The sequence below is a fragment of the Cydia fagiglandana genome, chromosome 7 (genome assembly GCF_963556715.1).
Source record: "Cydia fagiglandana chromosome 7, ilCydFagi1.1, whole genome shotgun sequence".
Classification (NCBI taxonomy): Eukaryota; Metazoa; Arthropoda; class Insecta; order Lepidoptera; family Tortricidae; genus Cydia; species Cydia fagiglandana.
The window spans coordinates 1,801,351-1,829,148 of NC_085938.1; the positions used below are offsets into that span (position 1 = coordinate 1,801,351).

General features: G+C 36.2%; 2 protein-coding genes across 2 annotated transcripts in view; one reads left to right on the forward strand and one right to left on the reverse strand.

Annotated features, from left to right (window-relative positions):
- Window positions 1-12,016: 12,016 nt before the first annotated feature.
- LOC134665738 (cardioacceleratory peptide receptor-like) overlaps window positions 12,017-27,798 on the forward strand; it is a 164,946-nt gene continuing 149,164 nt past the window's right edge. Inside the window, exon 1 of the mRNA XM_063522712.1 lies at window positions 12,017-12,214. The gene's annotated coding sequence lies outside the window, so the exon portion shown is untranslated. The remainder of the gene's footprint in view (window positions 12,215-27,798) is intronic.
- On the reverse strand, window positions 24,773-26,537 carry LOC134666273 (leucine-rich repeat-containing protein 74B-like). The gene has a single exon (XM_063523426.1). It carries the CDS (start codon window positions 26,511-26,513, stop codon window positions 24,831-24,833), a length of 1,683 nt encoding a protein of 560 aa, XP_063379496.1. The 5' UTR covers window positions 26,514-26,537; the 3' UTR covers window positions 24,773-24,830.

Consider the following 27,798-nt stretch of genomic DNA (forward strand, 5'->3'; position numbering starts at 1 on the left):
CTCCACTTTTTATATCGGGGATCGAAATTTTGCAAAATGAAAGTCTTCTTTGTATCCCGTGAAAAAATTTCCTAAAATTTCCGATATTGCAGAAACTTAGTAATAGGATCCCGTTTTTACCCTTTGGGTACGGAACACTAAAAAACTTCCCTTGAATTACGAAAACGTGTGGAATTTACGCAACTCGACGGAAAATTATATGGATAGGTACATTTTTATTGCCCAAATAGAGATTTCGTGATTCTTTCACACAAATTGAGGAGCTTCAATCCAAGTATGATCAAAAACTGTTTATATATATTTGTATTGTTTTGTTTATAAATATTTTATTTATTTATGTAGTTCATATGTGTAGTTTGCTTTTTTTTAATTTACTCAATAGGTATATTTCTCTCTGCACCAATTGTAGATATCTCTGTTTGGCCCTATGGTTGACTGGTAGAGAATGCCATTTGGCATTAAGTCCGCCATTTGTACATTGTTGTATATATTTTGTGCAATGAAGTTAAAATAAATAAATAAATAAAAACGATAAAAAGATCGGAATACCTACCTAATTCTTAGATAGGTATTTCTTAGTACATAAAAATAAACGTACTATCTAGTACAGTCATTATATCCAAAAAACCGACCCTACCCGTGAATAATTAGTTCTTGGATTTTTTTTCGTAGGTCCCTCGGGGGGGTCACTGGGAGTGTAAATTCAAAAAGTAGGCTTAATCAGGCTCCTGCGTATATTCGAAAAATGGTTTTTTTCCAAAGAAACGGTTTTTCTTCAATAACTCGGCCATTTTTGATTTTACAGTAAAACCATAAGGACAAAAACTAGGAAATTTGATTCTCTACAAGTTAGTCCAGTCATTATATCCAAAAAACCGACCCTTGCCATGAATAATCAGTTCTTGGATTTTTTTTTCGTACGTCCCTCGGGGCAATCACTGGGAGTGTAAATTCAAAAAGTAGACTGAATCAGGGTCCTGTGTATATTCGAAAAACGGTTTTTCTTGAATAACTCGGTCATTTTTTGATTTTACAGTAAAACCGTGAGGACAAAAATTGTTCAGAATTTGATTCTCTACAACTTTGTTTCCCTTCATTTATGCCGTAAAGCGTGGAACATAGGAGATAATGATAATATTTTGAATTTGTCGCGTTTTTCAGGTTTAATTTCTAAAATATCGATTTTGGGGGAAAGAAGGTGGGAACCAAAATTGTTCAGAATTTGATTCTCTACAAGTTTAGTCCTCTTCATTTATGTCGTAAAGTTGAAAATAAACGAGATGTTGAAAATATTTTGAATTTGTCGCTTTTTTCAAATTTTATTTCCAAACTATCGATCCTAGAAGAAAAATTGTGAGGACCAAACTTGTAGAGAATCAATTTTCTAAAATTTTTGTCCTCACGGTTTTACTGTAAAATCAAAAATGACCGAATTATTCAAGAAAAACCGTTTTTCGAATATACACAGGACCCTGATTCAGTTTACTTTTTGAATTTACACTCCCAGTGATTCCCCGAGGGACGTACCAAAAAAAATCCAAGAACTGATTATTCACGGGAAGGGTCGGTTTTTTGGATATAATGACTGGACTAACTTGTAGAGAATCATATTTCCTACAATTTTTGTCCTTACGGTTTTACTGTAAAATCAAAAATGGCCGAGTTATTGAAGAAAAACCGTTTTTTTGGAAAAAAACCATTTTTTGAATATACGCAGGAGCCTGATTAAGCCTACTTTTTAACCGACTTCCAAATCTCAAAGAAGGAGGTTATCAATTCGGTTGTATGTTTTTTTTTATTTTTTTTATTTTTTTTATGTTTTTTATTTTTTTTATTTTTTTTTATGTTTGTTACTCCATATCTTCGTCATTACTAGATCGATTTTGAAAATTCTTTTTTTGATTGAATGTATATGCATACAGATTGGTCCCGTTTTTGTCAAAACCCAGTTCTGATGATGGGATCCATGAGGAATCGAGGGAACTCCTCAAATCTTAAAGGCATACATATAGTGATTTTTGGGTTTTTATCAACAAATCAAGCATATACACCCAAAAAAGTGACATTTGATGAAGTGGAACTGCTGATGATGATCAGAACGAAACTCTTTAACGACGCATAGTTCACGGTTGGCGATTTGTCCTCTTCGTTATGTTTGTTAAGCAAGTTAAGTTTTTAAGCCACATTTTTGTCAAGCTCGAGTTCTGATAATGGGATCCATGAGGAATCAAGGGAACTCCTCAAATCTTAAAGGCATGCGTATAGAGATTTTTGTATTTACATCAGAAAATCAAGCATTTTCATTAAAAACTGTTGCATTTGATGAAGTGGAACTGCTGATGATGATCAGAACAGAACTCTTCAACGACGCATAGTTCACGGTTGGCGATTTGTCCTCGTCGTTATGTTTGTTAAGCAAGTTAAGTTTTTAAGCCACATTTTTGTCAAGCTCGAGTTCTGATGATGGGATCCATGAGGAATCAAGGGAACTCCTCAAATCTTAAAGGCATGCGTATAGAGATTTTTGTATTTACATCAGAAAATCAAGCATTTTCATTAAAAACTGTTGCATTTGATGAAGTGGAACTGCTGATGATGATCAGAACAGAACTCTTCAACGACGCATAGTTCACGGTTGGCGATTTGTCCTCGTCGTTATGTTTGTTAAGCAAGTTATGTTTTTGAGCCACATTTTTGTCAAGCTCGAGTTCTGATGATGGGATCCATGAGGAATCAAGGGAACTCCTCAAATCTTAAAGGCATGCGTATAGACATTTTTGTATTTACATAAAAAAATCAAGCATTTTCATTAAAAACTGTTGCATTTGATGAAGTGAAACTGCTGATGATGATCAGAACAGAACTCTTAAACGACGCATAGTTCACGTTTGGCGATTTTTCCTTTTCGTTATGTTCGTTAAGCAAGTTAAGTTTTTAAGCCACATTTTTTTCAAGCTCGAGTTCTGATGATGGGATCCATAAGGAATCGAGGGAACTCCTCAAATATTAAAGGCATACGTATAGATTTTTTTGTATTTTCATCATAAAATCAAGCATTTACATTAAAAACTGTCGCATTTGATGAAGTGGAACTGCTGATGATGACCAGAACTCTTCAATGACGCATGGTACACGTTTGGTGATTACGAATTTCGATTTTGACTTGGACGCGGGGACCCGGACTCGGACTCATACCCGGATCCGGTTCGGACCCGGACTCGGAACCGGACTCGGACCCGGACTCGGATCCGGACTCGGACCCGGTCTCGGACCCGGACACGGAACCGGACTCGGACCCGGACTCGGACCTGGACTCGGACCCGGACTCGGACCCGGACCTTGACACAGAAAACCACTATGATACCTTAACTAAATAAACAACTATGATTACCTACCATAAAATTAATGTAGGTATAAAGTACGATGATGCCAATCTTACTAGCCCCTCCCGCTTAAACCCCCGTACACCGCACGGCATGCGCCATTAAGTGGGTTAGGTTAGGTTTGAACTGCGATCCTCACAGAACCGAACAAGGATTAGGTTAGGTTAGAACTGCGAGCCTTACAGAAACGAAATGCTACTTGAAAAGTGGGTTTGATTAGGTTCGAACTGCGATCCGCACAGAACCGAACTGCTATCTGAGGAGTGGGTTAGGTTAGGCTAGAACTACGACCCTCATGACTCCTCTTCACGATGGGCCAACGCCGGCCACTCCAAGGGACGCATTTATGCGTTAGAGGGAGCAAGTGATATTGCTATCTCATTCTACCACATGGCTGCGTCCCTTGGAGTGGCCGGCGTTGGCCCATCCTGTAGAGGAGCCATTATACAGAAGCGAAATGCTAGTAGAAAAGTGGGTGGTTTTACCTCCTTTTCTACATAGTGTACCATCTACAATAATCTTTCATCGGCCCCCATGGAAGTCGGTTTTTTTTTTCTTAAAAATTATTGAATTTACACTCCTAGTGACCCCCCCGAGGGACCTACGAAAAAAAAATCCAAGAACTAATTATTCACGGGTCAAAATCTATAATGACTGTACTAATCCTAGAGGTAATTAATTTCTCATCAGCTAGCCAGACAGGTAAGTGGCCGGGGGTTAGAACGGAAAAAGGTAACAGGAAAAAATTAATAGAATAAAAACAGGAGAGTAAATCAAGCTGCCATAATAGCCTTTTGCGTTTGGCGTTAGATCAGAGAGGTAATTTGCTAAACGTGTCTAAGCTGGGGCCTTATTAAGGTGACGGTAGCGGTGAATAAATTTTCAGATTCTGACAATTCATATTAACTGACATTTAGACGGGTCTATCGCGAATTTATTTTATTACATTTAATTTTACCGACATTTCGACGCAGGTCTCACTGATCGTGGTCGCGGCTAACTGATGTCCCAGTAAAAATAGAGTGGTTCGGACGTTTGTATTTTATTTTGGGTAGTCCCATTTCATAACTTTGACGATAAAGAGGAAAACCCACCTCACCCCGTAGTGCCTCGTATTGGGAGTGAGATGGTTTTTCATACAAAGGTGATTTTGGAAGATTGTTGGATCGATTTTTCTTATTATGCGTATTACTATAGCCCCACTTTAAATTGGAATACATTATTTTTGTAGCAGTAGCCTTAAAATCCCTTCTCACTCCCTCTCAAACCTTCTCTCCCCATTCATAACCCAACTCTCCCCGCGAAACCTACTCACCTCGTTTTACGGTACCCGATGAAAAGTGTACAAAAAAGTTTGGGGTAAACATCACATTTTCAAACCACCCAGTACACATAATGTTAATTATTGTACGTACACTACATCACTTTACTGGGACTGGTTAGTGGCACATGGTGTTATTTTTAAGATTGGACTTTAAGTTTAGTACTGTCCACTGGCTTTCCTTTGAGGAAAAGAAACTGTAAAAGCGTTCCATTGAAAGATGAAAGAGAAGCAATACATTTAATGCTTTTAATGCTTTCCTTGTCTGTTCTAACCCAAATTTTATACTCGTGACGTCAGTAGCCTAGAGGTCCAGAGGGTTAGCCAGAGCCAGGCCTTCGTCACTGGAGGGCCGGCTTTGTCACTTTTTTGATATATGTGTTATATGACACCTATTTCAGTTACAAATTTTCTTAGGCCCTTACCCTTATAATTCAAACTTTCAAATTCTTAAAAGCCTTAGTATGTACAAAGGTATCGGAATCGTTAATATTTAAGTTTACTGTCCACAAGAAAGACCAGTTTTACGCGAAGTTTTTAATTCGGTTACGTTTACTGACCTAAAAATTCCTGGTAACATTAAACAACTGTCCCCAAACCGTGAAAAGAAATAGGCAAATATATAACAAACCTCCGCACAAATATAAGAAACTCGACACGTGTTTCGCATCATCCATTTTTTTTCTAATTCTATTTTTTGTTTATTTTGTAAGTACTTACGCGTGCCAGACAGTTCCCCCCGGTCCCGGTCCTTACAATATCTACATGATATTCGGTTTATTGATGCAAACTTATGTTTGAGTGGGAGACGTAAGGAAATAATAAACAGGTAAGTAACCTTAAGATTATTTTTAGGATGTTCGAAGAGTATTAAATATTTTGTGCACAGGGGACCGATTTTTGAAATTCGACCGCTCGATTTCGTGTATTTCGTTCAATAATATCTCCAGTAGGTACCCGGCATTTAATAGAATTGAAAACTAGTGGTCCCCAATCCCAACCACTCGATTCCCAATTTCTATCGCTCGTATTTAAAAAATTATCCACTGTTTTCCACCGATTTTCGAGTGACGAAATCGAGTGCACGAATTTTTAAAAAATCGGCCCCCTGTTCACTCACGTATAAATACGTAAACGTCACTTAAATACGTGAGTGACCCGTTTTAAATATATTTAATATGTGTGTGTCTAACGGAAGTTTTTTTTATTAAAGGTCTCTGCCCACTACACCGTATCATACCATGACCGTGCTATGAACGTGTCAGGCAAAAAAATATTCTTTGTATGAAAAAGTATGAGACTATGCCCACTAGCCCATGTTGATATGTAAAATACTTCTGTTTTATCAATAAAAGTTTGATTGATTGAATGGGAAGAGACCCTAAAATTAAAAAAAAAAAAAAACAATATTTTTTTCGTTAAAATAAGTGATGTGTTGGTATATCTTCTGTAACTTTGTAGGTAATTTTATTGTCTTGGTCTGTATTTTAATTTCAATCAAGTAAAACAATTTCCCTGTTTGCTAATCCGATAACTCGTAAAGCTAAGAAGTTAGAGAAACATTTCACGCCGCTGCTAATTAATTAGGTACTTTGTTTACTTTATGTAATTAGACGCAGTACACACAAAACTTGGTGGGAAGTTTGTAAGGTGTATAATACATGATTGTAACCTTGGCATTGACTAAAGCGCCAACGATGTGTATAATAAAGTAAGAAAAGTTATTTTATTTTAATTTTTAATAAGTAAAAACGTCTGTGAACGATGCTATTAAGCTTAGAATAAATTTAAAAGTGGAAAAATTACTGTTTTGGGTGAGAATTGAATTCAGGGCCTCTGGATCGACACTCCAGCGCTCTGCCATCTGAGCCACAAAGACCTCATCCATAGCCAGCAAATATTTCCACCATAAATGATGGGTCAAGTAACTCTAGCGACATCTACCGTAAGATTGTTACACTTCTCCCAAACACACCCAACCCTCCCCCAAGACAGTAATTTTTCCACTTTTTCTAAGTTATTATTTTAATTCAATAAGTACTCTCATATTATACAGGGTGATTCAGGAGACGTGAGCAGGACTAACACTGCGCATTTTGTAAATTATAAGCAACTGTTTCGTATCAATATTAGTGAGATTAACGTTAATTTTCTACTCGTGTTGAAAAAAAATTAATAAATTTATTTTCGACATGCATGGTCACCCTAAAATTAGAATACTAAACTACCGATATTCTGTGTCAAATTGAATGTCATCACGGACTGGTTACTTTTGAAAACTCGTATCTCACTCAAGTTTGACAGTTTATTTTCTTTGTAATCAAAATGCTGTCATTACGGTTAAAGAGGTTTTATGTTTATTAATTAGGTCTTGTAGGGTAACCATGATTGTAGAGAGTTAAATTTGCCCTCACCAAAAAGTTAAAAATAGGAAAAAGTGTCGTTGTTTCACCTAAATACGACGGTCATCGATCAATTAACAGTTGCTGAGTGTGCAGGATTAGTCCTGCTCACGTCTCATGAATCACCCTGTATATCTCGTATTGCGAAGACCAGACAATCACCTGTCTCAACAAGGTCTGACGTGGCAAACCTCTGGAAAAAGAAGACCCGGTCGTCCACGTATCACCGGAGGCGCACAGTCAACAAAGAGGTGGCATCCGCTGCCTCCGCTGGCCTCGACTGGAAGAAACTTGCAGAGACAGCGCAGGATCGACAACAGTGGAGAACCCTTCTGAGAGCCCTATGTCCCTGATGAAGGATAACAGGATACCGTCATCATTATCATCAAGTACTCTCATAAAGGAAGGATCCCCCGTAATGAAAAATGAAAAAAAAAAGAAAAAAAAAATTATAAATTAAGTAAATAAGTACCTAAATGATGTCATCCGTCGGGCTCTTGTTAGTGCCAAAGTACCTGCAGTCCTAGAGCCCAGCGGTCTGGCCAGGGATGACGGCAAGAGGCCTGACGGAATGACACTGGTGCCTTGGAGCATGGGTCGGTCTTAGTTTGCGTCGCTACTTGCGTTGATACCCTGGCACCGTCCCATGTTCCGAGCACCAAATATTCTGCTGGCGTTGTGGCTTCCTCAGCCGAAAGCCTCAAGCGCCGCAAATATGCCGCTCTGGGAAGCAGGTAGATATTTGCGGCATTTAGTGACCTTACTTTCCTTTTGTATTAAAAGTTTCACCGACTTACAGTTAAGAGTGTTGCTGTTTATACTATCATGTTATTCATCATATAAGTTGTATGTATGTATGTTGGGCGACATTTGGCTGTAAATATGGCTCTTCTTATTTATCTGCTTTACATCCTATAAATACTGATTAGATAAACGTATAAAAATAACTGCATTTTTGCATCGGCGTATCCTGATGTTGCATACACATATTTGCGAACTACATTGTATGGAGCGTAACTAATGAAATATTGCTTTAGAGAATTTAGAGTGTCATGTCAGAAAAAATTTAAGTATTTATTTAAATTTTTTCTGACATGACACTCTGTATCTGTATTTACAGATGTAGTGCATAATTGTTTTCCATCGTATTTAGTCGGAAATGTTCGAACTTATGTCTATGCCATCGTATTTGTCATGCTAGATCTGTCAATCTGCCCGATTCGAACTTTAAGATACGTCAATTAATAGATCTAGAAACGATATTGATTAGACGTGTCAGTGTCAAAAGTGACGTTTTTTTTTATATATATATTATGGCTTATACTCCTTGCTAAATTTAGCAAGGTGGATTCTGCCAATGTCGAGGTATAGACTTTTGACTTGTGAGACGAGAATGATCGGTAAAATTTTGATTTTTGTGGAAGGATAGACGGGAACCTAAAACAAACAAATTATTATGGACATCACAGACAAATACATGACATGACACAATTAACATACAATAGTACCAACATTAGTGAAAAAGAGCGGAAAGCGGATGACAGATTGTTAAGGCAAGCAACATAGCGGATTAAATGGAGGAAAAAACGTAGAAATTGCAATATATAGATAGATAGAAATAATAGTAATAGTAAGACGAGCAGTAAGAGTTAAAGTTTTATATTATGCTCCTGTACATACTTAATAAGGATAGAAGTTAGGGCCGGGTCCATTAGAGTGAGAAGTGAGTAAAAATTAATGGGTCGTGGAATATTTGAAGGTAACACATCGTACAAAGAGTAATTGAATCTCGGACAAGAGAAGAAAATGTGATCTACGGTGCCTTCGTCTAACCCACATTCGCACAGTGACGTATCCCGGACCCGTATCTTGGCAAGGAATCTAAAAGGAAGCTAAACGTGTACAAACTGGCCCCAAGCGTAAACGGCAAATTGTAGACGTGACCCATTTAGGGTATGCTCGGAATTTGAAAAACCATGGTTTACGTGGAATATTAGGTTGAATGTGGCCATAGTGTTTTCCTACCTCCAATCTGGAAGAATTCCAGAGATTTTGCCACGTGTTAAACATATCAGTCCGATTCGAACTTTAAGATACGTCAATTAATAGATCTAGAAACGATATTGATTAGACGTGTCAGTGTCAAAAGTGACGTTTTTGTTTAAAGAAACGTCACATTTGACACTGACACATCTAATCCATATCGTTTCTAGATCTATTAATTGACGTATCTTAAAGTTCGAATCGGGCCGATAGTCTGATGCTACTTTTGTGGTTACTGTAGCTTACAAGCCAGATGCACCGGGCGAATGATAACAAAAGAAGATCAATTTATATGTCCAATTCAGTCTTTTTATAGGACGTGTTGTTGTGTGCGTGACTCCTCTCCGTGCAAAGCTAAACGTGTGTATAATGCCAATGCCAACGTAGAATTACTTTGATATCTCACGGCATGATTCGAACGTTAAGATTCGTCAAATATTAGATACGATATAGATTAGATGTGTCAGTGTCAAAAGTGACTTTCCTTCAAACAAACACGTCACTTTTGACACTGAATCTAATCTATATCGTATCTAGCCGTAATATTTGACCGATCTTAATATTCTTAAGGTGGCCACTGACGAGCCTTCCAACAGTCCAAATAGCGTGGCTGCAATCCAAAATCGGTCCGTGAATGTAAAAAACGTACAATGTTTAATATTAGGATGCCGTCCATTTGGATGAATCCATTGTAACGGTAACGGTATCCATTTGGAAGGCTCGTCAGTGGCCTGCTTTAATGTTCAAATCGTGCCGTTTATGATGTCATTTTGTTATTGGCTTTCTTCGTACAGGTATTGGCGACGGGCGAATGGTAACAAAATTACATCATTTTGACGTCAAAATGTAAGTTCGAATCCTCCGGGTAAATACAATGCTTCCTTTGTCCGTTTTATAGAGACCAGTCCTTTGTATGAGACCGTGAATGCCGGGTTTATGCCACCGATTTGAGGGGATTTCAGCGTACTAAGGCCAGTTCTACACTATACTAATACCAGCTAATACAAATACTAGTAATATTGTACCTAACTGTAATGTATGAATGTACGAGTATTACAGTATACGTACCTAATAATAATGTATGTATAGTATAGAAGAAGCCATTAGCAAAAATATCTAGGCCAAGAAATAAGTGCATTCCCGTTACCAGGGAGATTTTGGAATTATACTGAACAACTTATACTTTGGGATCAAACCCCAAATCGCGAAAAATCACTATATAATTTTTTCTTCTAAGGAGTCACGTTAAGACCATGCACGTCAGAATTTACAGAATACATGATTTGTACGGTTGAGAGGACATCATCATCATCATCATCAGAATTGCAAATGAATAATTTCAGCAGCAATAATATTTATATCCATGCCACAAAACAACACGTACCAAAAACAATCCGAAAGCGTGGAACAGATTGGGCTGTTGATGCACTCAAGGGCACCTGTTGAATTATTTACGCTTTACAACGATCAAGCACGAAGAAAATGCGTAAGAGTTTTTTGGAAATAATATTTTGTCTATAGAAATATTTGTTAGACTTGAGAAAATCGAATAGTAGTAGGACATATAGTCTGTCGAGCCGTTTTTCGTCAGTAGAAAAGAGCGCAAAAAAATTTCAAATGTAGGTAGACTCGAAGGGTTATCGTCCCATAGAAAATTTGAATTTCGCGCGTTTTCCAAATGACAAAGTTGTTTGACCAGCTATATTATTTTTTGAAGTCATACCTATTTGTAAAAAGAAAAACTACACTGACATTTGTCCGTGTAAAGAGAGCACTCCCTATATACCGGGTGTGGCCTGTAATATGAGCAAAAAATTTAACTGTAGGCTGTACTCCTCATACTGATCAACATTTGTTCAGCGACTTTTGAAAATAACTTGTAGTATGATTTTTAATACACTTTAAAGGTTATTCAAAGACGCAATGTATTGCGAATTTTGTTATGTTTAAGGCTTGACAAGCAACGTCAATCACAATGATATGGCGTGGCGATGGCGTCCATTGAAGATAATATTTATTTTGTATGAAAAATAGAGAGTCTAAATACTTCATAATCTTTAAAAATTGTTGAAAAAAAGTGTCACCGTTTGAGGAGTACAATCTATGTTTTAATTATTTGCTCATGTTACAGGCCACACCCGGTATACGGTTCATGAACTAAAAGTTCGTTGTTAATGTTTTTGATTAAACAAACGGTTCTGCCGCAAATTCCGACGTTTCAGCTGAGTTGCACCAGCTGTGGTCACGGAAAGACAACTCAGCTGCAGAGGAGTTGGTGCAACTCAGCTGATGCGTCGGAATTTTAGGTAAAAACGACGGAATTATATCGCGGTAGACCCGTTTGTGTAATTAAATATGTGTACAAAACGCGAGAGTTGAAAGTACACACACTATGGACACTAACTTTATAGCTAGCATTATGCTGAGTTGGGTCCATTTCGTGATGCACACTTATTGTTCTTTTCTGTTCTTGCTGTTGTTGTCTGTACATGTTCGTACATGTTTTGTCATCGTCACGAATAAAAATCTTTTATCTTATCTTTATCTTATCTTAACACACTATGGACACTTATTAGTCTGAAATAAATGCATTTTATTTTATTTTTAAAGTGTTAATACGTTGTTAATGCATGTGCAAAAATATGTCGAAATAAAATAATTATATCGTACTCTTATACTGGAAACAGAGTAGATAAGATAAGATAATTATAGCGCCACTACACATTTTCAGAATATCATTTCTACCTTTTCAATCAGACTACCTTTAAAGAGATAATCTAGTCAATCATCTCCCGTGATTGCAACTTTGCAAAGACGCTCCCATTCAGCGCTCACTCGTGTTTCGAACGCGTCTGGGAGCACCCGCGCCCGTGACACGCCGCCGCCCACCTTTGCCGCGCGAATTAAAAAAAAAAACATTTAAAAAGTTACAATGTCACACGAAGTGACTTAAACCATAGACAATTTAACGGTTTTCAGTGACTGTGTTTTGTGTAATGTGACTTGGTGATAATTATTTAAATTATCCGATAACTTTCGGAGTCAAGGAGACGTTGAACTAGTTGGTAAGTAATTGTAATTATATCGGCAATTTTCTATGCATTTTATAAGTTATTTATTACTTGAGCTCCTTGGTTTATATGCCCGGTACTTAGATAATTATGGTGTAGCGGTAAATTGTCAACAAAATAAAATTATGATAGGCGCACTTTAATCGAGTTGTCGCGTTCATAGGCGTAGTTAAGTACCTATTACAATAATTATGGTGTGTCGAAAACATATAATCATAATAACGTGTTAGTAAAATTAAGTTGTGAAAAGAGTTACTGACTTAGGAAAAAAGCATCAGTAAAATATTTATTGAATAAACAAAGTTTGGAAACTCGATTCTTTTGCACTTAGTTGGTAAACTATTTTAAAACTTTTGGTAGGTACCTAAATGTTTTTTCGAAATTGGTGGTTTATGTTCGTGTAATTTATAAGTTTTATTGAATAAATTTCCATTATTTTAAGTTTTATTTCTTTATTATCGTTAAATCCTTTTTTTATTTTCTCAAGGGGATAAGAATCAAAGTAAAATTTCAAAACATAAGTTTTTAACTGCGTACTGTATTTCAGTAGTATAACAAGTATAACAAATAAAAATTCAAAACCAACAAAATCTAATATTAATGTTTTTCATTTTTATTGTGGGACGCAACGCGTAACGCGTATTGGTAACGCGTTGGACCGGCAATATAAAGATTAGAGATGCAACGGATAGTTCTTTGGCCGGATACTGGATACCGGATATTCGGCCTGACCATCGGCCGAATATCCGGTATCCGGCCGTCGAATATTCGGCCGGTGGAACTATACCTACATTTCGGTTTTTCAAGTGCGCATTGTGCAGATTTTGACCTGTTTAGTAGTGAACGTTCGCGCGCATTTCTAGGTTCGAAATGAGTGCGCGTGCATGACTATGGAAAGTCAAATAAATAAATAAATTAATAAATAAATTATTAATCATTAATTAATTATTCATAAATTAATTATTAATTATTATTAATTAATTATTATAAATAAATTGATTTAAAATAATAACGAGTAAGATTATGACCGTGACTGTTTCTTAAATTCAATTTTGTTTTCTCCGAAATCAAGCAATGTTACTATCTGGTATCCGGCCGGTTAGTAGGTCACTATCCGGTATCCGGCCGGATATCAAAATAATGGCCGGATAGGCCGGATACCGGATAGTAACCGGATATGTGCATCTCTATTAAAGATGTGATGATGTTGATTTTTTCATTGCGATTGATATCTGTATATAGGCGTATCCAGAGTAGTAAATTTTTCGCCAATCTGATTAAATTGTCCGATCGAATCAGGACGTGCGGACGCAAACACCAATTTGGCTCGCCGAATTCAACCGACGATAATGATTGATATTACCGATAAAATGTTGTGCGGACGTAAGAATACGAATTTGTGAGGACAGTATATTCGTTCCCTCTAAATTCATCTTTTTAATTTAGTGCTCTAATATCACCATAAATCTAATAAAATTGGAGTTTGACGCTAATTTCATTCCTAATCAAATCGACCGATTTGATCAGTCCCGTCTGGATACCGCTTATACAATCAACAAAATCAAGTCATTTTGTAATGATAATCCACAGAAATTGATCCGTTTTCAATGCTCTTAAGCGTATTGGGTACTTAATCCAACCCGGTAGGCACGTTATCGACAATTTGATTTGACGCAAGTAGGTAATAAATTGGGGTGCGCCAAAGTTGATATAAAATTGCAAATTCGATTATTGAAACTCCGAAAATGTATTTCATATAATTCTACATCCTAATGATCATTGTACATTTTCATTTTTAACAATACTCATTGGAACTTCGAATTTATTATATTCATAATGTCATTCTACATAAATATCTCTATTACTAAAATTTATGCATATATTATTACTCGACATATCGATTTCGACATATCTGATTTTATTTATAGCAGCATGCACCTGTAGGTGAAATCAGGTTAAAATCCTGCCAGAAAGGTGGGTTAGGTTAGAACTGCGACCCTCACAGAACCGAAATGCTGCCAGAAAGGTGGGTTAGGTTAGGTTAGAACTGTGACCCTCACAGAACCGAAATGCTGCCAGACAGGTGGGTTAGGTTAGAACTGCGACCCTCACAGAACCGAAATGCTGCGAGAAAGGTGGGTTAGGTTAGGTTAGAACTGCGACCCTCACAGAACCGAAATACTGCCAGAATGGTGGGTTAGGTTAGGTTAGAACTGCGACCCTCACAGAACCGAAATGCTGCCAGAAAGGTGGGTTAGGTTAGGTTAGAACTGCGACCCTCACAGAACCGAAATCCTGTGACCCTCACAGTGAGCGAGCGTAGCGAGAGCAAATGCTCCCGCCTTAGTCTTCGAGAAATTCTTACAAATAACATTATGGGCACAGATACATTCTCAGTGACAATATTATGAGTAAAAAAAACGGAATATGTATCGTTATGAATAATGTAGGTAGTAGCACAAAAAAATATAAAAAGAATATATTAGTAACAATTTTCGGAGAAACGATGATTATGACTACAAAGCGGTATTATTAGAAATATTCGAATAATAAATTGTATATGAGCCAATATGGACCCGTGAGTTAATATATAATCTTGTATTTATGTATATACACGGTGGCTGAAAAATAACTGCATTCCCGTTACCAAGGAAGTTTTGGGATTATACTGAGCCAATTTTTACGATGAACTGACCCCGATATCGCGCAAAATGAATTTACCCTCCCGAAATGGACCAGTCAAAATGTATGAAATAGCCAAAATTTTTTTCGAGATTTTGGGATGATTCCATAGTATAAATTGCTTAGTATAATTCCGAACCCCCTCGGGCAACGGGAATGCAGTTATTTTTTTGCCACCTTGTAAGTGTTTGTATTTATTTGTTATTTCCATATATTTTTAAGTGTCCAATTTATTGTGATCGATAAATTCCTAATTTTCTATTTATTAAAGTAGTTTTTGTTATAAATCCAACATGAGTCACCATCCTCCCATCCCTATTTGAAGAAAAAATAAATTTCTAACAGATTTGCAAGTGTTCAGTGAACCCAGTACAAATCACCTCCGGTATGAAATCCTTGGATTTCGCAGCCCAGTGGTCAGGATATAACTGATGGCCGACGTTTCCGAATATTTTCTGATGGAAATGCACCTTTTTCTCCGAGAACCATATATAGATTTTGCCCGCGATTTCGTTCATATACCATGTACCTATTGTACCTAACAAATCGTGGATGGGTGGGATACAATTCATCCCAGTGTCCTCGGTTAGGCACTAAAGCCGATCACTGACTAACAGGCCGCCGGACAATATCGGCCTGTCAGTTAGAACAAAAATTTGACAGTTCCGAACAACTGACCGGCCGATATCGTTCGGCGGACTGTTAGTCAGTGGTCGGCTTTACTCTATCTCCCATTACGCCCTCTTAGGGAATGTTCGCGGAATGAAAAGAAAATCATAACGTACACACATTCAAATATCAAACATTATGATACCTACTGACTTCAACACTAACATATTGAGTAAGTAGATAGTACTTTAACTTGGACATTTATAACTGTAACAATTTAAAAATATAAATTATACATTCCATTTGCAATAAAACTTTTTTCCATTTCAATTTTTTTTTCCATCGGGGAACATAAATGATAAATGACACCATTTTTGCCCCCGACCCCGAAGGAACGGAACGGACGGACGGTCGGTGTATCATTTAGTGCGTGTATGTGCTTATTATGTTTTCCCCGAGTGTTTTCCTGGCTAATAGTAATAGTTACCTGGTTTATGTATAATAGGTATTGGCTTGAACAAAAGCCGGGAAATTCCTACTAGAGATCAATACTTGGTTCTGATTGGTAACTAAGACGTTCCTAGAAATTTCCTTTGATGTACTCATATTAGCTAATTGCAGAATTAATTTAGTTCAGAATAAGTTCTTTGAAATTATTAACATAACTAAAGCTACAGCCAATTCGAACTTACATTTTGACATTAAAATGATATCTGTTTGTTATCATTTATCCGTGCCTCTCGCTCGCGCCAAACAACAACAAGTAACAACAACATAAACATAAAGAACATAAACGTAAACATGTACGAACAAGTATGATAACAAACTTTTACCATTTAGATAACTTTTAACATTTAGATATCAAAATGTATATTTGAATTAGCTTCCTGGGTTTGCAATGAAGTTATTATTCATTCAAAATAAATCTAGAATTCTTTATGCAAATTTAAAAAAATATTATTTCTATGATTTAATTTGAATATTCGATTTCTATGTGAATGCATGAATGCTCATTGAGTAGACACTTCATTAATTGCAAAATAAAATTTATTAATTCATAAAAATTGCTAGCTCCTGCCGACTTCGTCATTGTACAAATGTAGTGTATAATTATTTTCCATCGTTTTTTCACGGAAACGTACGAACGTGTCTCGCTATATCATTCAGTCTCGGTACAAAAAGTACTGAGGTTGACTGAAGTAGCATGACAAATACGAACGTTTCCGAGAAAATACGATGGAAAACAATTATGCACTAGGTACAGTCACCTGCAATAATATGTTACACAACGAAGGTCGCAAAAATATCTAGCACGATCTTATTTGTAGAGCCATAAGAGCGTGTCACATATTTTTGCGGCGTTGGGAGAGTAACATATTATTGCAGGTGACTGAACATCTGTACAAAGTTTTGCCCTCTTCCCAGCAATTAATTTTATATGTCTATCTACCTCACGTTGAAAGTTTAATTTGAGTGATTTAATAACGCTTTAAAAAACCGGCCAAGTGCGAGTCGGACTCGTGTACGACGGGTTGTGTGGGCACTCGTTTAAATATTTATTTTATTCTGTTTTTAGTATTTGTAGCAGCAGTAACAGAAATACATTATCTGTGAAAATGTCAACTGTCACGGTTCATGAGATACACCCTGGTGACAGACAGACAGACAAATGGACAGACAAATATTAACAAAATGACGAAAACTCTTTGCAATGCCAAAAAGCTGCAAATGCCATTACTCATATAAAAGTTTTAGAGACCATTCCTCCACCGCTGGTGCGAACTTCCTCATCCAACTATATAAATCTCATCAATCACAGACAGACAAACAAAGGGATAGATGTACCGGGTGCGGCCTGGAACACGAGCAAATAATTAAAACATAGATAGAGCCGGACCAAGAAAAGTCTGCAGCGGATTTGATAGCACGCAGTGCAAATGTTATTTATACATCATAATTTCCTTGTAGTTTGACTGTTAAAATAACACTTGCGATGCGTGGGCTATCAAATCCGCTGCAGACTTTTCTTGGTCTGGCTCTAGTACTCGTACCTATATTAGATTAGTTTTTTCTTAACCTTTAGCCTACGAATTGTGAATCCGGAAGCCATGTTACAGGCATTGGATATTGATATTTGTTCACAAGTTTTTTCTTTCAAATAAATATTAAGTACTCCTAAAACGATGAGACTTTTGTATAAAATTTTTGTATTAAAGTCTGTACTTTAGACTTCCTTTCACTCATATAAAATAAATAATGCCATTATCATTGAGATTAACGTTGCTTGTCATGCCTACATAACAAAAATTGCAATATTATGCATCTTAGAATATTTGTTAAAGTGTATTAAAAATCAACACACAAGTTATTTTTTAAAGTTTGAACAAATATGAGGAGTACAGCCTACAGTACATTTTTTTGCTCGTATTACAGGCCACACCCAGTATATACTACTTATGTCTAATACTTTTAAACGAGCAATTCTTGTTTATTTATATTTAATTATATTTCGGGGATCTCGAAATCGGCACTAACGATTTCGGCGAAATTTGCTATATGGGGGTTTTCGGGGGCGATAAATCGATTTACAGCTTGATTTGGGAAATGAATAGAGATTCAATAGATATAAAATAGTAAAAATATGTGACGTCCCACGAAAAAAGGTACCCTATAAAAAGGTACCCTAGGCGGCTGGAGCTTCGATTCGGGAAATTAATTAGAGATTCACTAGATATGAAATAGTAAAATTAATATCTTTACTATATCGTATTTAGTTTTAATCTCTTATTTATTTCCCGAATCGCGCCGCTAGCTAGGTCTTATCTCTAGGAAAACGCCAGATATTGTAGGTATATTAATCGTGGGATTGGAAATGTGTCCGATTCATCAAAGACACGAATGATCCGGTTTCTTTGCGTCTTATTGGACTGTCCGAGGAGAATAGAAGCCTTGAGTCCAATTCGAACGTACATTTTGATATCGAAATGATGTCTCATTTCGCTAGTACTAGCCCGTACATGTATACAGGGTGGAACATTTCTAGGGACTGAGCTGAAAGGACTGTGTTATCTAAGTGATCTACAATCGAGTTATTATAATTGGACAACGATTCGAATGACGATTTCTAGATCGTATTCCACCTAGTATTAGGTAAATACATATAAATACTCTATCTTAAATACTCTATTATTTAAGACCAAGTTTTACCAACCACATAAGGGCTCACGCTAGACAACGTCCATAATGTTTATTTACACTGAGAGAAAAGTACAACAAAAACACACTTAGAATTACAAAAATAAACTTAATCCGGGGACAAGGAGAGTTAACTAATAGGAACAAATTGACTTTTGTAATTTCTATTAGTTCTTGCAATTTCTATTATCTTTTTGCTGAAATTATATTTGGGATTACTGAGCTGTTTGTAGAAATAAATAAACTTTACAGAAATAGTGAAACGTCCATAATTATTACTAAAACTTCATTTTTTCCCCCAGTACAGAACTGTTTTTAATTCCTGGTGATGATTTTTCTCTCAGTGTACGGTCGCCGTCATCGAAAATGATGAGGAGCATTATATACTTACGTACATATTTATATGCTGTATATCATCAATGCATTAAAGCTATTAAGAATATTTCCTTAATGTACTAAATGCAACCAGTATCTTCAATCCATTTCAAATTTCAGCCATTTAGCTCTTAGTATTATCTGTTTTCTCAATTAAGTGCATTAATCATTCCAAGTATTCCATTTCAGTGCAATGCTGTCTATACTGCGTAGGTAGTTAATTTATTAATTATTCGTGCTTTGCTTACTTTATATATTCAAATCACAAAATTTGGTCAAAGGTTAAACAATCACCCTGTATTGATATAGGCTTTTAAAATTAAAATTCAAAATATATTGAGAATGAAAATTATCTATTTACAAACAAGATATATACATCAATGTACTGTACAAATACAGAAATAACACACATACATACACACACATACATACATTGATCCATTGATACATTGATCCTCACATTAGGCTCATCCTGTAACGTGGGGATCTTAGAGAAATACCGAATACTGTTATGGCGGCTAATATTTTAACATAATATAACTCATATCAAAGCTACTAAATTATAAATAAGACATTTTTATTATATGACTATCTAAAATCACAACGCAGTCGAGTAAAAAATAAAGAAATCTATCTAAAGATACACCCTATAAGTAGGTAGGTACACACCCACCCTTCTGGCTTTCAGCTTTTCTATCTTGAGGCTATAAGGGTACCTACCTAGTAATAAAATAATAATTGAAATTTATGAGCCTACTTGGAGTTTGCCGGTCAATTCGCGGCAAACCGCGACTTAATAATTCAATTAAAACCAAAATTCAATCCGCAAGAGGTTCCGTAGACATACCTGGCTGCTAAATTGGATTTTCATCTTGAAAACTAATTATTCTTTTCATTTGGAAACTGTTAATTTGATTGTTAAATTTTGATGCGGTGCGATTTATGTTGATTGCAGCCTTCGGTCGCAGTAAAGATTGAAGTCCTTTAAAAGATGATTAATGATGGATTAATATGAAGCTGTGAAAACAATATGTAGTATGAAAGAGTATGTAGTTTGTAAGTTACTAGGTATACAGAGTGATTTTGTTATCTGTGGCCTATTTTATAAAGCTACAAGTTACAATTTACAAGCGGAAGTCTCGTTCTAAAACATAGTGTTAGAAAGAGACTTCCGCTTGTAAATTGTAACTTGTAGCTTTATAAAATGGGCCACTGGTCGTAGTTTGTTTATTTGTCTGTGGGATGAATACGTAACATAGATACATACGGCGCGATTCGGGGATTCACTAGGTATGAAATAGTAAAGACATGTGACGTTCCACGGCAAAAGGTACCTTATGGCGGCCGCAATAATATTATTGCGGCGTCAATAAATAGCATAAGCGCCAACCGCCATAAGGTACCTTTTGACGTGGAACGCCACTTATCTTTACTATTTCATACCTAGTGAATCTCTAATTCATTTCCCGAATGGCGCCGATAGGTCACACGCTCATACTCAACAACTTTGAAACAGCGTAAAAAGTGGTGTTCCCTCCATCTACATAATTGGGCATTTCTAATATTTAAATATAATAGGACCGGCATATTTTTTACTTTTAACGCAGAATAAAATTGAGTCAATGCTCGGGAAATTTATTGAATTGAAGATGAAAAGTATTTTTGCCAGAAACATTTTTTCCAAGTTGGGGTGTTCTGAACAGTGTGGGCGCGTGGAGAAAACGAAACGGAATATTAATATTGTTTGACCAATCACAGCCACTTTTTCACCTCTCTGTAGTCTGTTCATACATCCTGACATTTTCTGGACGGTCATTGCTCCCAACTCCAAACACCACTGACGGCGCGATTTGGGAAATGAATTAGAGATTCACTAGATATGAAATAGTAAAGATATGTGACGTTCTTCGACAAAAAGTACCATTGCCCCGGCTGAATATTGGAGCGGCATTAATAATAGTTAATAAATGCCAGCCGCCATAAGGTACCTTTTGCCGTTGAACGCCATATATCTTTACTATTTCATATGTAGTAATCTCTAATTCATTTCCCGAATTGCGCCGTGATTCTTTAATTACCTAGGTCTCCGACTTCTCCGTATATCGAAGTTTTTTAAAATCTAGCACACTATCATAATTATGCTGTAGCAGTGTTGCTTCAACACTAAACTTTTTATTTATTTTATTTATTTATTTAAGTTTAGGTTAAAAACCGTGACGCTTGCGACATCCTCCCCAACCCTGTCGGGGTACCGCGAAAACCGAAATTCGCAAATTGCGGGGATATTTCTCTTTTACTCCAACGAAGGCGTAATTAGAGTGACAGAGAAAAATCCCCGCAATTTGCGAACTTCGATTTTCCCGGTTATAGCCCTGAACCCCGAAATCCACTTATGCAACCCACGTGGGCAACCCAAATCCACGTGGGCAACCCTGCCCACGACAGCGGCGTAACAGTCATTGTAGAACAGTTTGAATTTAGAATGCGAGAAATCGGTATACAAACGAAAGAGATTCTGAACCACAGGTTTAAAAAAATCTCTTTAGTAAATCTATACTATTATTATAAATGCGGATAAGTGTGTCTGTCTGTCTGTATGTAACCTCTTCACGTTTACACCGCTGAACCAATTAAGTTTAACTTTGGTATAGAGATATAGGTAGGTATAGTTTGAGTTTCGGGGAAGGACATAGGATAGAGGATAGTTTTTATGTATTGTAGGAAGTCATCCCTAAAGAGGGTGAAAATGGTGGAAATGAAAAATATAATGAATTTCCTGTTAATTGGTGTAAGCAATTAAACATAATTATTATGGTTGAAATTATTGACATTAGATTTTATCCAGGCGCTGTACTTTGCTGCTCTTATGCTGGTACAGTCAGCAGCAGAAGTTGCTAAGCGGGCCATTTGTTCAAAATGATCTGGACGCGACTTTATTGTTAAGAGAATAAAAGCGTGTCATGGTGATTTTGAACACCTCGGCCGCTTAGCAACTTCTGCCGCTGATTATACAAATTCCACGCAGATTAAGTCGCGGGAAAATAAAAGCTGGTTAATACATAATTTTGATCAGAACTGGTGCATTAAGTGCAATCAACTTTTTATGGTCGGCTTCTCTGAGCAATAATATTTTTTAATTAAAAACAAATTACTACCACCAATTACAAACTTCTTCCTTATCGGGTAATGTTAATTTAATTAAAACAATAATATTGCATTGGAAATCAGCTATATAATAACTTGCTAGTCAATTATTGCTAACCCGTTAATACTTAAGCGCTTTTTTAATTAATTCAAGTTTTAATACCACGAGCCGCAAATATTAAACGCAGTTGCAAATGAAATGGAAATGGGTCACTCGCGTTTTTTAAGTCAGAGAATGGTCGAATGATATTTTTTAGGATTACGTACCTCAAAAGAAAAAAACGGAACCCGTATAGGATCACTCGTGCGTCTGTCTGTCTGTCCGACCATTCCCCCCCCTTTGTCTCTCAAACTACCTATTTGAGAACCTTTATCTCCCAATCAACTTACCGAAAATTTTGAAAAAAATACACAAAATAGTTTCTAGTAGATAACAGGAACACCTATTAGAAATGTGCAGTGAAGCGTGAGTCGGACTTATGTACGGAACCCTTGGAACGCGAGTCCGACTTGCACTTGACCGGTTTTTGTACTAAACCTGCACAAGAACTGTCTGACTGTTGAAGCACGTCTGTGTCCCATCCAAAATATTAATGCGAAATGACAGCCAAATTCAATTTTTAGGAATATTTATCGTTGTTGACTGCGCCGGAAAAAGAATAGAGATCTATATGGGTGCCAAGTTCTAGTTCGCTGGGGATGTACCTAATTAAAGTTAAGGATTTGACTTAGCTAGTTTTTACGTATACAGTCTTAATAAGTGAACCAAATTTCATGTTCATGTTAAAGTTACTTAGGGGTCAAAAGTGGCTCCAAATGGTTCGTGTCATATAACAACACGGGTGCTGCGTCGCCAGTTCTTTTCTTCTCAACTTGGCTTGACACGCTGCCGCGTATCTAGATAATATAATTTTCATTTATTTTGTGGCTCAAACGATATTATCATATCCTATCCTTTTTATATCTTATCCTTTTTTTTTTCCAATTTTTTCTTTTTTTTTCTCGGGACAGAGGTGTATGGTTGGAGCCGGTAAAGGTTTATTTGACGTTCATAAGCGCATTGTAATATGCCTACTTGAATAAACTATTTTTATCTTTTTTTTATACTCTAAAGTATAGTTTTATTAATGACAGCCACATGGGACTAAGTATATAGTGATATACCTAGATACCTACTGAAACTAATATCACTGACGTATATCATAAAAATTTCATTGCTTTCTTAAAAACAAATTTGAATTACACTCTGGGGTATAATTATTAATGTTGAATGTATCCATCATAATATTCATAATATGTATTTCAATTTAATAATATTATGTATCTACGAGACTCAACATGCCTAGATAAATTGAATGATCAATGAAAACCACAGAAATACCTCCGCAAAAGTTTATCTAAATTATAGTTTTATATAATATTATAAGTATTAGTTTAATTTTTAAGTAGTTATATTTTAATTTTAGTTTAGTTTTTAAATCTTTAATTTATAGTTAGTTTTAATGATATTGTAAAGTATTAGTTTTTAATCTGCAATAAAAAATATTAATCTAAATAGATATTATTATTTTCGTGGATTGAATTGGTTTTTCGTGTATCCTTCGTTCTTATTTTATTTATATTGTTGTAAGCGAGCACTCTACGTAATAATAAATCAATGTCGATTCAAGTACATTTTATTTTGTTAAAATTCTTGTATCTAAGTCAGTACGCATTGAGGTCATTGATTAATTTATGACTCCCTTTTAGTATCTAAGAAATAACAATTATTTTCAAAACTAGTCTCCTTGCGGTAATTCTGAGCTATGTTTGATAAAATTCGATCCATCAGTTTGAAAAGTATCAGCTGTTTTCGAAAATGATGTACATATTGTTGGCAAAATTGTTTAAAATCTTTTTATTACCGTAGGGTTTTTGAAATTTAATAGTTATTTAATAACAACATAAATAGCAAGAGCAAATATTGAAAAACTGATATTTTAGACGTAGTATAAATTCGTAATGTAATTTATCCGTCTTAATGTCACCGAATATTAACTTATAGTATATCCATCCCTCAATGCTTTTAACGTTATTTAGAGTACCTTTATTGTATTTCAAGCATTATTTAAGTATAAAAGCCGAAATGTATTAACAAAATACCTTTTTCGTGATAAATGTAGGCGTAAGAGAAGAATTTTGTTAATTCCAGTAATTTATAATGTAGGTTTGTATGACAATATTCATTGGAATTTATATACAAAATGCGAAAGTGAATTACATTTTTTTCCATCTATTTTTAAAGAAATCGATACAAGCACTATTTTTTACATGGCTTGCTTCAGGGAAATTCAGAGGGAAATTAGACCTTGACGTTTTCATATGTCTTAAAGTTACCGGTACTTATTAGTGGGTACGTCTTATATGTAGATTCACTAAATCTAACACACGTTCATAGAACAGATGGTTTATTAAATCAAAAATTATAAAATAAAGTAACATAAATTATAAATTACAAACATAAATAAATACCTATGAAAGTTTATCGTTATGTGTCAGCAGCCACTTTAGCGTCGTTATGACATCCAAAGCAATACCATTCACTTAATTTCGGTGTAAATATGATCTACTTCTTTCCCTTCCCCTTCCCCTTAGCTTCTTTCCCTTTCTTCCCCTTCTCTGGAACAGGGATTGGCTCCGGTTCAGGCGGCGGCGTCGGTGGCAGCTTCCTCTCAGGCCACTTCCTCTTCATATACTCCCCCATCATCGCAATATTAACCCTCTTTGCCCCCTTTTTAGAGATAGGCCCAGGGAAAACGTTAGCCAACTCTGCTATAAGCCCGTTATCTAAAGAAACTCCTGCAAATTCAATCGCTTCAGTCAATTCCTTAGTATCTAGTATATTTCTTCCCTCCTTCAGTAATTGGTAAATCACTAGAGCTATATCCACTTTATTTTTCTTAGGTTTCTTGCAAATAAACTCTACTCTATTCAGAACCGTTTCTCTCGGGTCGGGACTTGCTGCTTTGTGTAATCCTTCTACATATCCGTAAGTTACTTCTACATTTTGTTTATTTGGTAATAGCTTCATAGCGTTTAAAATTTGTATAAATTCTACATTTACAGGAATACCGTCCATATAAAGTTTCTGTATTTTAACAAACTTGGATTGTAATTTATTTATAAAGAGTATGGAATCCGTCGACGTAATCGGGTTGTATGAAACGTCATAAGTGACCATTTTCTTGGGTTTTGCCATAGAGACAGTCAGGTCCATTGCGACTTCTGTGGTCGATAGCCTGTTATTGCTGATATCTAAATGTTGCAAGTTTTTAGCCTTGAAAATCTGTTTTATCCCGTCGGATAATTTGGTGCCGCTTAAACTGTTCCATGATAAGTTTATAAATTTAAGTAACTGGCTGTTGCTTAACTCAATGAGTAGGTTGCAGAGTCCGGAAGGGAAGGAATACAGAAGGTTGCGGGAGAGGTCTAAGTGTGTTATTTGGTTGTTCCACTCTAAAGCCTCAGAAAGAGTTTGTGCACCTTTTCCGCTGATACTATTGCTGGAAAGATTAACTTCCTGAACACGAGATTTGGAGAATATAGCTTGACTGAAGTGATCAGTACCACCATCACCCAACTGATTCCGACTGAGATTGAGCACCATTAAAGCCCTGTTCTTTGCCAGTCCCGCACATAGCCTGAGAGATCCGCTCGGCCCAATCCTACATCCCGCAAGATTTAACTCAGTTAAAATGGTATTAGTCGTTAACATCTCACCTAAGTGGAAGCAGGCGTCGTCGTTTAAAAAGTTGTCCGTCAAATTAATACTGGTAAGTGTTTTATTGTTGATTAGACTCTTGGTCATAGCTTGGATGCCATAAGGATTAACGCAGTAATAGCTCAAGTCTGCCTTAGTTCCGAGCAGCGCTCTGAGGAAAATTCGAACCGGGGTCTGATTCATCTGCTTACATAAAGCTAAGTACAGTTCTTGGCCGTCGTCAGGGTAGACGGGTTTAGGCGCTGGTCCTAACAACGCGTCTGATATCCCAGGGTCGGAGACGCAGGGGTAATTGTAGTAAACATGTCTGAAGACTGCGCTGTCAGACTGGGCGACGTAAGCGGCACATATTTCTCCACTTCCTGGGTCGTAGAGACCCTCTTCGTATAATACTCTCTTCGGATTAGGGGGTTCTACATCGATAACGAGTGAAGACCATTCAGACATGGATGGTTCAACTGACTCCACGGACTCTTGGGATTTTAGTTGTAAGACCTCCACGGTCTCAGCAGACTCGCTGCTAGACATGATGGAAAATAATTTCAAACGTATTACAAATATAAATAAATCTAAAATAAAAAAAAAATCTGAAATCAAATGTCGTAAAAAATAATGACAGTAAAAAAATGACATTTTATAAATCCTTGGCATATTATTATCCTCCTAATAAAAACCATAAATATACGATATTGTACCTCTACCTATGTTAAAAACATTCTTAATGAAAATAATGATTAAAAACTTGTGCCACCGAAAACTTAACCTTTAAAATAGTAATTAAGATTTTTGGGTTTGCAGCGAGTTTGACAGGCCACACAGTGCAAGTGTTATTTATACGTCATAATTTCATATAAGTTTGACGTTTAAAATAACACGTGCACTGCCTGGGCTATCAAAATCGCTGCAGACTTTTCTCGGTCTAACTTCTACTTGATAAACTTACTTTTCTCGACTAATAATAATAAAGTAGGTACATACCGGGTGTGGCCTGTAACACGAGCAAATAATTAAAACATAGATTGGTATATTAGGTACCTCGTCTTACGTACCATAAGTATAGTCATCAGTCTTAAATGCCTGGTTGTGAAATGAACTAGGTACAGTCAGCTGCAGAGAGAGGTCACCCCCCTTGCATAGCATCTGCATAGACTGATTATATAGGGGGATAGCCTCTCTGCAACTGTACCTCTGGTTCTTAAAAAAGTAGTAACAGTAAAAAAGCAAAATTAGTAACACAATATTTAGAACTAGAGTTAGACCAAGATAAGTCTGCAACGATTTGTGCAAACTACGTCACGAGATGTCACTATAAAATTGTTACAATTTAAAGACATGAATACAACATTAAGAAGGTTACATATACCTCGTATCTCAAGACCTTTCTACCGGGTGTGGCCTGTAATATGAGCAAAAATTAAACTGTAGGCTGTACTCCTCATACTGACCAACATTTGTTCAGCGACTTTTAAAAATAACTTATGGTTTGATTTTTAATACACTTTAAAGTTTTTTATAAGACGCAATGTATTGCAAATTTTGTTATGTTTAAGGCGTGACAAGCAACGTCAATCACAATGATATGGCGTGGCGATGACGTCCATTGAAGATAATATTTATTTTGTATGAAAAATAAGGAGTCTAAATACTTCATAATTTTTAAAAGTTGTTGAACAACATTGTCACTGTTTGAAGAGTACAATCTATGTTTTAATTATTTGCTCATGTTACAGGCCACATCCGGTATATCCATAATGTTGTTACACGTTTGTTACTTTAGCAACTGTTATTTACTGCTAGAAAAAATAAATATCGT

What these genes read in the sequence shown, in the direction of transcription:
- LOC134666273 (XM_063523426.1), bottom strand. Translation starts at nt 26,513, where the DNA reads ATGTCTAGCAGCGAGTCTGCTGAGACCGTGGAGGTCTTACAACTAAAA.